Source organism: Gavia stellata, chromosome 5, assembly GCF_030936135.1.
Source record: "Gavia stellata isolate bGavSte3 chromosome 5, bGavSte3.hap2, whole genome shotgun sequence".
NCBI classification, from domain to species: domain Eukaryota; kingdom Metazoa; phylum Chordata; class Aves; order Gaviiformes; family Gaviidae; genus Gavia; species Gavia stellata.
In genome coordinates, this window is record NC_082598.1 from 4,714,098 (window position 1) to 4,728,467 (window position 14,370).

The window sequence follows — 14,370 nt, forward strand, 5'->3', positions numbered from 1 at the left end:
GTGAGGGGAATAAAAAAGAGGGGATGTGTGCTTGGTTTAAAATCACTTGCCAGCGTATTGCCTTTCCCCGTCGTGATTTTCTTTTCTTTTTGCAACAGCCCTATGTGGACGGGCCACTAGAGGGGGGATGGAGCCAGGATTTGCTGCTGTGCTGCACTTGGAGCTGCGGTTTCTTCGCTTCTCTCCTTACATACAAACTTTCCCAAATCATTCATCCTTTTACTCGTCACTACCTTAGCCTTATCTAGCACTTATATCCTTTCCTAACTTAACAGAACTGGGCACTGTTTTCTAACTGAAGGCAGAGTAGTGATTTATATCAAGCGATTTACTTTCTTGAGAGCTGTTCTGTCACGTATACATCTGAGATGTTATTCTACTTTTCTTTTTTCCTCCTCCTTTTTTTTTTTTTCTCTGCACACTGAGCAGAGATTTTCAATGCAGTATTCGGAAAGATAGTTGTCCAGTTGTTGCATATAACATACATCTCCAAGGCATGGATGAACAGTTTTCCTTATATCTTGTCTTTTGCTTTTGTATTTGACAATTCAGAATTTCATCCATCAAAGCTTATATAATTTTCAGCTTTTGGAAGTCCCTTTACACATCCTCAAGATTTGCGTTACTTTTTGCGATATAAATAATCTGTCTTTTGAAAAATGCCATACGTTTCCTGACTGTAGCTAGGATGATTCAGCAGCCCTGGCCTTGGGACTGCACTCCATTTTTTTGCTGTATTGAGTAAAAGGCCACTGTATTTTGGGGTGCCTAGCTAGTTTTCTATGATCACAGAGCTTGTCTTATTTACGGGAAACCGAGTAACTTTTAAAGGCGTTTTGGCAAAACCTCTTTAAAAGTCCAAATACCAAATAGCCTTTTTTGTATACCACTTTTTTAATATTATTATGGTAGTTCAGGACTGTGGGTTATTACAGAAGCATGATGTTACTCCACAGACGACCAGTCAATTTATCCCTGTTGTACAGTATTACAGACCTTAATAAATCTTGAAACAAACTTTACAGCTACTGAGGTAAGACTTACCCAGTCCATTACGATCATCACTAATCAGCTCTAAATTAGGGGAACTGCAGTGTACTTTAGTTATTCAGGTATTGGTGCAACAGCTACTTTTACTAGAAATCTGCTTTTTTTACCAGCTCCTCCACTTCATTTTTACACTTTTTTTTTTTGTAATTTCTTGAGAAACACTATTTGGACCTACTGATTTGTTGTTTTAAATGCCCTAGTTTGCTTTACACGCTCACACATTTATTTCCCAATTGCTAACATCTCCATTACCTGGAAACGATAGAGCTGAGATAGATTTTAGTGTTTGTTTCAAGCTTGATTTTCCAGGACTTATTCATCAAATCCTCATTAAGAGTTATCATTAACTGCCACAGCCTGACTCCTTTGCTAATGAAAAATGTCAGACTGGGACCAGATTGTTCTACATGATGGGGAAACATAATCAGGGAAAAAAGAGAAAAGTTTTCAGCTCCCTTTTTTAGGAAAGGTACACAGTGTAACTTCATAAAACTACTTCGGGGAACTTTTTGGGAAGATCTTCATTCCACTAGCTAGAATAACCTAATGTAATCCCTAACAATTGCTGGAATCAGGGAAATACATACACAAACCCAATACAATAGGGTTTCCTTCAGGCTGGAAGTGCCACCCATCAAAAAAACAACTATTGGTTTAGCATATTTCGCATGAAGTAAAAGCACAATCTCCAAGGGTCCAGTTCTGTGCATAACAGCAATAAAATAGTTAAGATTTTCAAAAGTATACCAAAAAGCCCATGGTGAGAGAGCAAAGATGGACAGAGGAGTAAGCTCAGGGTTCAGCTTCATGGGACTTCATGGATGGCTGTTCCCCCCCCCCACTGCAAATACATGTTTGTATATACTCATTTTGTCACCAAATACCACCACAGTGCTTTGTTGTCCCTTATTGAGTTTCTCCTATGTTGGTTATCACCTAATTCTCTTTCTGATTCATCTGCTCTGGGCACTTTTCAATTTTCCCCTTTATTTTTTAGCAGTGATTTTCTCTATCCCATGTAATTCACCTTTTTCCAGTCGATGCTCGATACCTTCCACCTTCTGCAAGCTTGAGGATTGTCCCACGCCGTGTTTTTTGTTTTGTGGGGTTTTTTCCCCATAGAGAGTATGTCAGATGCATTTCTTCTACTTGTTTATTGTCTCCATTATTTCTTTTTCTTTCAGGCCATAGGATTCACATTCCATTTATTAGACTACAGCAATTACATAATAAATTCATTACATCCAGTTGTTTTTTGGGAATTTGATCTGACAGTAGCATTGGGTTCTGGGCTGTTTGTAAAGGTAGTTACGGCACAAGGGGAAGGTTCGTGAAGATGGAGGCAGCTGCTTATGCCGGTAAAGAAATACAGAATGTCCAATATGGAGTGACATTTACATGAAATTAAGGTAAACATTTGACACGCCTCTTTAGCGTGGGGATTGCGAACCTTTTAGCAGCAGCCACAAATTTCTGTTTGCTGTTGAAAAATTGCTTTGGGAAATAATCTGGATCAGGGAAGTAAATTTTCTGTCAAGATAAACTTTAGTACGGAGCCAAGTTTAAAAAAAAAAGAGGTGGGGGGGAAACCCCTAGGTGGTTTATCTCATTATTATTAACATTCTTTAATATTTACCAGGCTCTCTTGGCGAGCCAGACTGTCAGCAGAGGCACTGAGACAGATTCAGGTTTACCCTTGGGAGCTCACTTTACCTCTCATCTTGCAAAGAGGGTTGATAGCAGATGTGTTTCAAAGGGCCGGCAGTTGTTAAAAGAATCAAAACCTCCGGAATTCAATAGCTGTGGACTCTTCTTGCAGTTTAGTTCAGCATTTTCAGGGTTTCCCTCTCCCTCCCCTCTTTTGAATTCGCTCTGCCTGTGAGGTTCTGGGAATGAAAAATGGGTGAGTGGGTAAGAAGGGATAAAAATTAGAGGGCAGGTATATATTTTAAAGCATATTCAGAACCCTGTTTTCAGTTTGAGTCCCCCAGCTATTAGGAGGACTTTTGCTCAGACCTTATTGTAACCACTACAGGAGAGAGGTGTGCTACTTCAGGGAGATTTAGTATGTGTAAGCTGCAACGCCTTCATTGGATAAGCCCTTAAATCAATTTGATATGTCCATGAATATTTTTTTTTAATCTCAGATTTTACTGAAAATACAATTTTTAGCCCTCTCTCCAGTGTCGTGCTCTGGTTTGCTATTAGGAGAAAGGTACGTCTTGAGAAAGACCGCAACAAAGTTTCTAAGAAATGAACGTACAACCAGGCTTAGTGTCTAACCATGTCAGTCAGAGAAATGTGCTGTGCTAAAAATGGTGATTCAGTGATGAAGTAGATTTTTATACTTACCTATTACCTTTGAAATCTTGGATTTAGTCTCTGTTGGCTCCGAAATGGAACCGAACTGGGCATGTTCCCATAGCACCCGTGTTGAAAGACATCTTTCTGGCGGTGGTGACTGTGTCTGGTGAGGATGTGAAGAACATGAGAGCAGTGAAATGGTTTAAAATAAAAAGTGCCTTAGCAGAATAGTATGTGCTGTTTGCCAAGCACAGGCACATGTAATATTATCCTTTAGCCACTGCCATTTATCTCTAATTTCTGTAAGTGATGTACATATTTGGATTTTCAGGAAGAGGACAAGTGGAGGAAAGGGTGAAAAGCTGATGTTTATTTTAAATTGAATTTCTTCTCTTGTAATGCAGATCTGGGTACTTTGAACTCAAACTCCTTTCAACGCAGCCTGTTACATTTGCTGTCTCCCCCAGCTATCGCACCAGCAAAGGGGAGCAAGAACAGTAATTGGTTTAAAGGCGGAATAATTATGTCTGACTGCCAACAAGTGACGTTATCTTTATAACAAAAACAATTGCCCCGTTCTCAGGGAAATACAGATTTCATTGCAAATATGTTCACTTTAAAGCAGACACACTGCAATAAAATCACAGTGCTCTGCAGCATTCCTCTTGGATCTTCACAGCCACCCACCCAATTACAGGCTGTGTCTTGCCAGCAGAAGATTGTTGCTTGGTTTCTGTAATATTTTTGTAGCCTTGCTTTCCTCTACATAACTTTAGAGGTAGACTGCGCTTACTCCTTTCCTTTCACCAGGTGTTTCTGCTGTAAAAAAACCCAATTGGCTGCTATGGGAAGTCTTTTGCATGGCTCTAAAAGTGATAGTTTTGTTACGTAGGATATACTCTGAACAGTTGTTTCTAATACCTTAATAACTCTGGTTTATGTCAGCAATTATATGAAAGGTTAATCTTTAAATCACCAGCATTTCCTAAATTCCTAATCAACTTCATGTCTGGCAAGGAACCCGTTTAAATGCTCAATTTGTTAATATTAGACTGGGTTGAGCAGGTCAAGGAAAAGTATAACCTTGGTGCATAATGCTTAATTGAACACAGCAAAAGTCTCTCAGATCTGTTTGTCATAATAGCTGTGAATATGAAAGCTGAGTCTGAGGGAGAATCAGTGTGGATATAATTAGCACGAGAATCTGCTATAGCTCAAGATCACCTCTCTCTCTAAATGAGGGTTTCTTAAGGGATGGGAAGAAAAAAAGCTATTTTGGATAGAAAAGTCTGATTTTCTAGGAAGTCTGTGGTGAGCTATGACTAGGATAGCTAAGAGGTCCAGCCAAAAAAATTAGTGGAAGAGGCACGGTGCTGGAGTTCAGTGAACAAAATGATGGATGAGGGGACATCGTGCTGCCAGGGAACAGGGAGGTGGCAGAGGCAATGCCGCGGTTGCGTGCCCGTGTGTTTGGGAAAGCGTGTCCGTCTGCGCCTCTGTAAAGGAGAGAGCACGTGTGTGGCTGTGAGTTTGAAAAGACAGGGAGAGGAAGAGACAGAGAGAGATGCTGGGTATCTTTCTTAAACCTCTGCTGTTGTCCTTGCCACAGCCTTAACGTGGGAGGTGAAGGCGCTGAAAAATCTTGTTTTCCTTGTGTGCGCAGTGGTCCCCTTGCCTTCTCACCCGTTCTCCTCTTCCCTTTCATCCTGTCCCTTCGCCCTTTCCTTTTCTCTTTCTTGCTCAATGAAGCTATTTAGTGTTGTACCCTCCTTGCCAGAAGCTGTTTCATCCCTGCTTGCACAGTTTTAAAAACTGCTTTCTCCACCCACCTTCAGTCTTGAGTTTTCATCTGTGCTAGTCCTTTAGATTCGCCGTCTCTAAAAGAGAAAAGGCAAAGGAAGCCAGCAGCAACCTGATGTAGTTGTCGTTACTCCAGCCTTTTCCCTCATCTTTTGTCTCTTCTTCATTTCTTTTATTATTATTACTGTTATTATTCTTGTCGCACTAGTAATAAGCTTCCTAATTAAACGCTCCTTCTTTTTTGCCGTTCTGAATACCACTGGAGAAGCTGGGGGGAAGGGGAGGGGTGCTCAGAGTGTCCTTTTGCTACTAATGCAGAACGAGACACATAGAAGAAACAAATTTAGTCCATCTCAAAAGCAAATGAGGGGCTTTTTATCAGAACCAAAGAAAAATGATCAAATGGACTCATTTCAAGTGCCCCCCAATGCCTCAGCCGTAAAAACATACAGAATATATTAAAGCATACAAAAACATCCTTAGGTATCATTAACGCTCTTTCTCTGGCACACGGATACAAGGCAGTTATGAACCAGCCAGGGGACTGCATCTTCAGCCTGGGACAGAGCATCTAGCTATTGCTGTGCGCACGGAGGAAGAGAGCATCCCCTTGGTCTAACCCCCTGCAGTACTCAAACAGCATGGTAAAGGAGGGAATTTGCAGCTTTAACACACAATTTCTTTGTATTTTATATATTCAGGCCAGAAACAGAATGTGGTACATTAGCATTGATTCTGTGGTTTCATATCACTTTTTTTTTTTTTTTTAAGTAGTACAGAAAGGAAGGAAAAAAGACAGAAAGGAAAATAAATCATCCCTTATATACATTCAAAGCATACACAGCAACAGTTCCTTCATCACTGGGTGCACTGTGAGTGTGTATTGATGTTAGCAGCAAGAGATTGCATATTACAGATCTGCAACACTGGTAGTGTTAGCCATCCTCAAAAAAGGTGGTTCTTTTGCTTGCCTTTCACCCTGTCTTGTATGTTAAAAGACACTTAAATATAAAGAAAACAATGTTAATTACCTAATTATAAAAGGGAGATTAGTCCTATAAAGTGGAACATTAAAAGGGGAATATTTAAAATACTTTCCTTCCTTTGATATTCCCCAAGCATCTCCTGAACAAAAAACTGTCACAACTAACCCCAAAAGCACCTTTTTTTTTTTCTCCTTCTTCCTTTTGATTTTGGAGCCATTTCATAAGCCAGAATGAGGGCATCAAAAGAGAGGGAATGACATATCTCTGGACGGTTGGTGACCATGAAATTTGGAAGAAAGACACAGGGAAAATTTGTCCCTGCAGTTGCCATAAATGCAGTACAAGTATAATAACGCTCATATATAGCAATGCAAGCAGCCTGGAGCAGGATGAGTACTTGGGTTTGCAATAGCTGGATTAAAATGAAATACCGGCTCCTTCATTTCTTTACAATCCGTATATTTTGCATGTAAACTTTCAGACTAGATGTGGGCACCCTGGGGAGTACCTTCATGCCATGTAATAGCAGTGATACCCCTCTTTCCACCAGTAGATATTCAGACGGTGTCCAGATCTCCAGATACCTTCTGGAGATCATTAGGAGGTTGTCTTTAGAAGATACTGCCCTTAGAAAAGATTTCTGCATGAAGATTTTGAAATACATCGTTTTCTGAAGTTTAATAAGTGATGTGTTCTATATGGAGGATCCATCCATCATCCTGCTAAGGGTGCCAAGTCATTGGGGGTCATTACCTCTCTTCAGGAGAAATGGCAACAGGCAATACCGAAATCAGCTCTCACTTAGGAAATCACTGCACCTTTAAAGAAAAATGTTCCCTTCAGTTCACTTGAGCTGTCAATGCAAGATGCATGAAGCACAGAGGTGAACAAATTCCAAAGGCGGAATTGCTCACGTCTTTGCAAACGTAGCTTGAGGTTGCTAACACCAATAAACAGCAGGAATGATTCCAGAGGGGTGCAATCACTAGTGTGTTTAAAATACAACCCACAAATACGCTAAAAATACACAGAAATACAACCACGAGATGATTGTTCGTTGGTATCAGTCTTGCATCAGATTTACAGGGGCAAAACCATGACCGAACTAATACGTTTCCTTATAGCAACAGGGGGTCACTATAGAAATAAAGCTAATTCACTTTTTTTTTTTTTTTTTTTTTTTTAATATATGCAGACAATATTTTAACAATCTTGCTTGATTTTGGAAGCTTCCTAGCAACTAGCTGCAATCAGTCCTTCTGGCTGCAGTGCTGCGTGTTGATTTGAGGAACATATAACATAGTCCAAAGTTAGAGAGCCAATTTGTCACAGTTAAATTCGTTATTGATTTCAGAGAAGGGCTTAATGGGGAAAATACATATAGTTTGGCCCTCAGTAAGCATGGCACGAAGTATTTTCTCTTAAAATATGACCAGGCACCCAAAGAGACGAGAGGGTCCTTACCTACTCTCTGCCCTCCCTGTTAGGTTCACACATGGACACTCAACCCCTCAGGTCACTTGGGAGTTTCAGGATGGATCAGGCCCTTGTGGGTTTGAGGCGTAGGAACAGAAATGCGCATTTGTTTAACGAGAGAAAAGCCTAGTTTTAACAGTGCTAGCTTGTTTCAAAGCTGTGGGGGGATTTTCAGTGGCTTTAATAAAAAAGCAGTTGCTTTTCATTAGCTTCCGTATGAAAAAAGTCCTCTCCCAATACATAGTCTTATTGCTTTCACAGGTGACATTATAGTCTCACTAAATAAAAATTTTGGTTAAGAGGCTATCGTCATATTTCATATTAAACAGGTTGAGATGTACCAAACAGAGGAAAATAAGTTCTGACTCCTTAAAAATAGTGTCAGTCAGAAAAAAATACAAAATTCACTCTTTAGGTTTAAAATTAATGGCTAAAACCTGCTGTGCAGGAAAAAAAATGGTTCATTCTGTGCCAATCCTCTGCTTTATAAGTCTGCTGTTGCCTTTTAAGAGTAGGTGGCACTTCGATGCTATAAAAAGAAAAAACCTGTGTTAAATTAAAATGTATGTTAGATTTCTGAATTTTTCCTCTATTGGTGGTAACCTAAGGATAGAGAAGTATGTACAAAGCATAGAGATGTTACCCAATTCATTATCCGTAAGGTTTTATTAGCATGTAATGCTGTATGAAGAAAATTTCAAGATGCTCTGCCTGATGTTATAAAACTACCTCATCTTCATTAGTATGAGAGGAGTTGTTGTTGAAAGGATCATTCAGTAGGTTGTTCACATACTGGAATGAAAAATCCAAAATACAAGGAAAGGAAGCCTTTATTTAAGGGCAGTCAAATAAAACAGCTGTGTGATTCTACATTATTAAATCACTGCTTATATCCATCAATTCCATTTATCAGTCATTAGTAAGGAGGGTTCGTATACTTTCAGACTCTGCAGAGATTTTAGAGATGTTTTGTTAGTGAAGGCTGGTGGGGAAAGTGAGGGGCGTGAGATAGGCTTTGCTAGCAGTTTACTGCAGGACCCCGAAGCATGCTCTAACAACTCTCTGTCTTACTCTGACGGTGTTGCAGCCCAGGTTTTACTCTTGAAAGACACACAGGTTTCACCACTGAGAACCGAATAGCTTTTGCTCTTCTCCATTCACCGTGGCACCACAGTGCACAAAGCAAGGGTTTCTCTGCTCTTAGCATGTCTCAAAACAAGCATCGAAGTGGGAAACGCTAGTAAAAGCCCTTAAATTTAGATATTTCTGTCTTTTTTGTTCTAAAGAAAATGACGATGAGCACTTTTTTTTGGCAGTGTTTCAGTTGTTTGGGTTTTGTTGTTTGTTGGGGGTTTTTTTAGTGCGACTTTGCAATATGATCGGTTTTGATACAAAATACTTTGAGGGGTTCTGATCCAGTTTTTAGGGATCTTACAGCAACTAACAAGTGAGCTGTACTTAAAAATCCTCAGAAACCCTGTCCCAGGGACACGGTCAAAACTTTAGCCTTTCTGAGGTGCACCGGCTCCTTGTACTGACATCCAATTACAGGTAGCACATTAACAAAAATATAATTCCAGCGTCATGCTTCATATCTTCAGTAACATGATGTAAGTGAATGTGTACTAATTACAATGTGAAGCCATCTGGTTAATTTTAAGCTTGCTATTTTACGTGGCTTCTTTGCTCCTAGACTTTCATTTCAACACTCAGTATGAAGAGAAAAAGAGGTTAAACTGTTGCATTTTGTATACAGGGAACAATTCACGTAATATACACCAGTCTGTAAAAACTGTAAATGCTATTTTTTTTTATTTTAAACAGTTTTCTTAGTTTACAAAAGATCAATAATTGGTACCTTTTTACACTCTCAGATTCCTGAATATTGACAGATCTTCAAAGGGAGTATTAGCATATGAAATCTTAAGATTGACTGTCCTGAAGATTTTTAAGACACAATAAAGCTAAAATATCAAGTCTTTTAGGCAGCCCCTCTTAACAATTTAGGCAGAGGAGCGCCTCAGAAATCACCAGCAAAGCACAGCAACCCCCCCCGTGCCACTGTCTGCCTGCACGCTGTTATTTGGTTGCACACTGTTTAAATCCCCAAGGAAAATCACACCTCGCATTCCCTCGCTGGCTGCTGGTGACAGGAACAAGATCCGTACTCATTAATGATCACCAGGGCTCCCTCAATGTGGTTGGGTTTGTAATCAACGTAATACTCCTGGGCTGACATGGCAGCCATTTGATGCATGGTCTGTTTTTGCTTCTGCTTTCTGCGCTGTGTTACAAAGCACTGTCTTAGTTGCCTTAAGCTGGCTGGAAAGCACTTCCAGGAGACGTACAAGACCAAAACCACGATGAGGAAGGAAAAAATCAGCGCCATGGTCCCCGTCACCACCTTGTGAATCTGAACGGCGTTCTCCGAGTTCTCGCTGGGCATGGTCACGGTTATGGCGTATGTCGTTCGGTCCCCTTCGCTGTCCTGCACGTCGTACGTGGCGGTGGCGGAGCCGTAGCTGAACGTTTGGTCGCTGTTGTTCGTTACCGGGGAGAGGGTGTTAACACTCGTTGGGTCTGCCGCGTCTTCGCACAAGTGAAAAGCGTACACCGCGTCCAAAACATCCTCGCCCTGTGCATACTCAGGGGTGGCACAGAGCAGACTGCTGTCGTAGCGACCCTTGAAGTTGCTCAGCCAGGAGGCCAGGGCGCAAACGTTCCGGCTGCAATCCCAGGCGTTCGCCGAGAGGCTGATGCTAGTGAGGGACTTCCAGGAGTCGAGGACTCGGGAGTCGATGTAGGTCAGCCGGTTGGAGTCCAGCTGCAGGGATTTGAGGTGAGGTACACTTTCGAAAACGTGAGGTTCGATGTATTCGATTTCGTTGCCGGAGAGATCCATTTTTTCCAGTTGCCATATCCAGTCCAAAGTGTTTACTACGATGGTAACTTTATTCCTTCGCAAGCAGAGAGAGTGCAGGGAGATGAGCCTGGGAAAATGGGCTAAATTCACCTTCACCAAGTCATTGTGCTCGAGGTGCAGCTCAGTGAGTTTGAACAAGCCTGCAAAAGAGTTTCGAGCCAGGCTCTTTAACTGATTGTATCCTATGTCTAGAAACTTCAGGCTGCGACAGTCCTGAAAAATTCTCACTGGCACGAACTTGATGGCGTTCGACCGCATGTGCAAAGTTGTTAGTTTTCTCAGCCCGTGAAACAGGTCAGGCTCCAAAGACTGTAGGTTGTTGTATGATAAATCCACACTGCGCAAGTTTGGCATGGGTCGGAAAGTGGTGTTGGGCAGTTGGGTTATTTTGTTGGAACTCAGGGTGAGCTCTTTAACTCGCCGCAATTTTTGAAAGGCATTCCCCTCCACTGAGCAAATGTGATTGTGATCCAGATAGAGCCACGTGAGCTGCATTAACCCTGTGAACTGTCCATCATGCAGCTCTGAAAGGCTGTTGTACCGCAGAGACAAGCCCATCATGCCCGACAGGTTGCGAGGCATCTCTGTAAGATTCAGTGATTCACAGTACAAAAGCCTGCCCTCACACCGACATAGCTGTGGACACCCACTATTCACGGCTGGAAGCATTTTAGAAAAGATACCCAGCGTACACAATATCAACCCCGGGGGCTTCCTCAGCAGCCAGTTTAAACAGAGACCAATAAGAAGGAAATCCATTAGCAAGAATATTTCCAAATATGCTTGAGAATGTCCATTGAATCTTTTCAAATTCTACATCATATTTTATTTAAGGGAAAAAAAAACAAAGCAAAGCCAGAAAACCAAAGCAGAACAGCAAACAGAACAAACACAGAGGCAAATATTTCACTTTACAGCATGCAGGAGCTGTGCAGCATTAAAGTTCACAGACATTCAAAGGTAAAATGATAGTGATTTTGTTCATGTTAAATGCTGCAGCAAAGAAAAAAAAATCTTTCTTCATGAAAGAATTTAATTAAAAAGTGTCTTACCCACCCTTTTCCAGAGAGTGACAACCTCCATTCAGTTGCTTCCTTTGTGTTTGGACTAATTATATGCAGAGCTAAAAAAGACCCCTCTGTGCTACAAATTCAGTCCCTTTCAATTTTGTGCAAGGCTGGCAAGCTCACAATGTCTCACTTCGCTTCTGCTCAAAGAGCGAAAGGCTTGTCCAGCTAGCTTTTTAGCTGACTCCTAGGACCTGCAAGTTTCAGAACTATGTACATGAGCTTGATCTTCTCCTTCTCCCTCTGTCCTTTTCTCTGCAGTTAACACTGTGGCGTGAAAAAAACTCCAAACTCTTTACTAACGACTCCACAGGATTTGTCAATCTGTTTAATGTCCATCATTTGCAACGACCACTGACCGGCACAACCTTTACTCCATAGAGAGGTTACCATTCATTCACTGACCGGCTAAGGGTAGCTTTATTTCCCATTCTTTGTTCGCTTTGCTTGTTAGGTGATGCTTAGAGCAGAGAGAGACAGCAAGAATCCCTTCCCTTCAGCTGAGCAGTGTGTTGCTAGAGCATGCAGAGGCACCTAGTGTTCACTGAGTGTCGTAAGCTGCTCATGATTGTACGCCTGCACCGTGCATCGCAGACATGGGCAGATTGAAAAGGGGTGGGCATAAAACCAACATTGGAGCGAACCAGGAAAGTAATATATGCTCTTTGATGAAATGGAAAAGACTTTAAGCCTATCTCGCCATTTCTCAAACGGGCACGCACACACAGCCGCGCAAACCGGCACCGGCGAGGCAGTGCGAAGTAGGAAGCTTGAGAATTAGGACTCGGTTTTTTGCTTTTCTTTAAAGTCTGAATTTATTAGCTCTTAGCCGGGAGAGGGAGAGACTTGATTGCTTGGTTTGGGAAGGGCTGTGTAAACCAGGGTCTTTGGATTGCTTTTTCTCTCTAATTCTGATGATGAGATTTGCCTTTTGGAGTCTTGGGGTGGGGGAGTGGGGGGGGAATGTGGTTTTATTCTGACGTTGTCTAAATAGAGCATGATTTGAAATTCTGTGCATTCTTTCTCATAGAGATGCAGCCAGAGCTCTGCAAATAGGAATGTCTGGTTTCATATAAGCTTTAATTACATTTGGTCTTTCTCCATCCTGCGTATCTTGTGTGTGTTCAGCACATGCCTTTCCTAAAGGCTTTTTTTTTTTTTTTCAATGTACGCTACGGCACACACAACTATAATTCTTGCAGCATAACGATTACTGTGCTTTTGGAATAAGATCAACGTATAGGTTACTCTGACCGTGTTGGCAGCATGCAAAGAAGGGGTTTAAAACCCAGTTAGATAATAAGTTCTGCAGATTGTGCTGGTTTTTGTGCCGTCTACCAAAAAAATCCTTGCCTGATAATTTGCAGTCCTCATTATCTATGGGAAATGCATCGACAATGAGCTCTCTCTGTAATTTTTACTGACTGAAAAATATACGATACTTCTGTCAGGAAAACGCTGGCCATCTTTTCCTATTATGAAATAGAGTCTAAAGCCTGTGTGCTGGTGAATGCGATCAGAGCTGACAGCTCACGATTCTGCCTGAATTCTCTAGGAAGAAGTTTCACATGGAAATACAAGTATTGCAGAAGATCTTGCTAATTTTAAGTCAACATCTGTTGTGAAATGCTGGAGGCAGGGCAAAACCGTTGCATTTGCTTTCTTTTTCACAACCATTTCATTTAAAAAAATCTTTCTGAAGTATCTGTTGCAGAGCTACCAAATCCTAGAGCTGGTCGTTGTGGTTGAGCGTGGCTGGCTGCTGCGAGTGTGTGCTGGTAGAGATCAAGAAATGCAGTAATTTGCTGCAGTAAAAGTTGTTTTACAGGAGTCCTGGAAAACTTAAGCTCCCGTGCATAAAAATGTGTGAAGGAAATTAATTACAAATGTATTTGCCGAAAAAAGTCTTAAATAAATTACAAATATAAATCACTTTGACTGCGGTTTCAGAACCTGGGAATCAACGTGCTTTTCTGCTCCCAATTCAGTTTATTTACATTTTACTGCTATTCACAGTGCTCTCAAAGCAAAAATGTGATGCTTTAGTAGTATATGAACCTCTTATCTGTTTTAGCATTTGGGCAGGGAAGCTGTTCTTCCTCTCCCAAGATGATGCCGGTTTATTCCAAGCAGGCTGTTTATGCAAGTGTCCACTGGTTGCAGTACACCTTAATTCTGTTTCTCTGTACACAAAAGCAGGAGGGAAAGCAATGACAGAACCAAGAGAAAGAGCATTGAAGCAGGAGAAGAGACTAAAAAAACCTTGTCCAAGAATATATTCCAGGTTACATTTCTGAATATTTTGATGCAATTAGCCGGAAAAAAAACCAAAAAGATGACTTGAACTTTACAGATACTGCTAAAAGTTTCAAAGGGATAAGGTTGTATCCCTTAAGAGACAACCACCCTTTGAGTCTTCACGGGGTAGGTCTTACTGCCCTCTCCCATATAACAGTTCTCTGCATGATCTGCAACAGTAGCCCTAAATATTTCAACTGTGTCTTCAAGGAAAACTGACATTTTCTGCAAATCAGGTGACAGTAATGATCACTTAGTTACCATCTAAATGCTATGTATAGAGTGAAGAAGTCCTCTAGTAGAGATGAAACTCCTTGATACATCACTGTGAAGAGCTGAATACTTTTTTTCACTCCTTCTTCTTGCTATCACCTGGGATACAGCCTGGATCCTAACCAATCTGCCTATTCCCCCACTGGCATATAATCTATTTTAATTTGGTTTCCAGAGGTAGAAATTAGAGCAG

The 14,370-nt window shown here is 41.2% G+C and overlaps 2 protein-coding genes across 4 annotated transcripts in view; one reads left to right on the forward strand and one right to left on the reverse strand.

Moving 5' to 3' along the window:
- The window catches only part of CTNNA2 (catenin alpha 2), a 456,724-nt gene that overhangs the window by 286,248 nt on the left and 156,106 nt on the right, over positions 1-14,370 (forward strand). The window lies entirely within an intron of this gene.
- LRRTM1 (leucine rich repeat transmembrane neuronal 1) lies at positions 9,733-11,298 on the reverse strand. The gene has a single exon (XM_009815279.2). It carries the CDS (start codon positions 11,296-11,298, stop codon positions 9,733-9,735), a length of 1,566 nt encoding a protein of 521 aa, XP_009813581.1.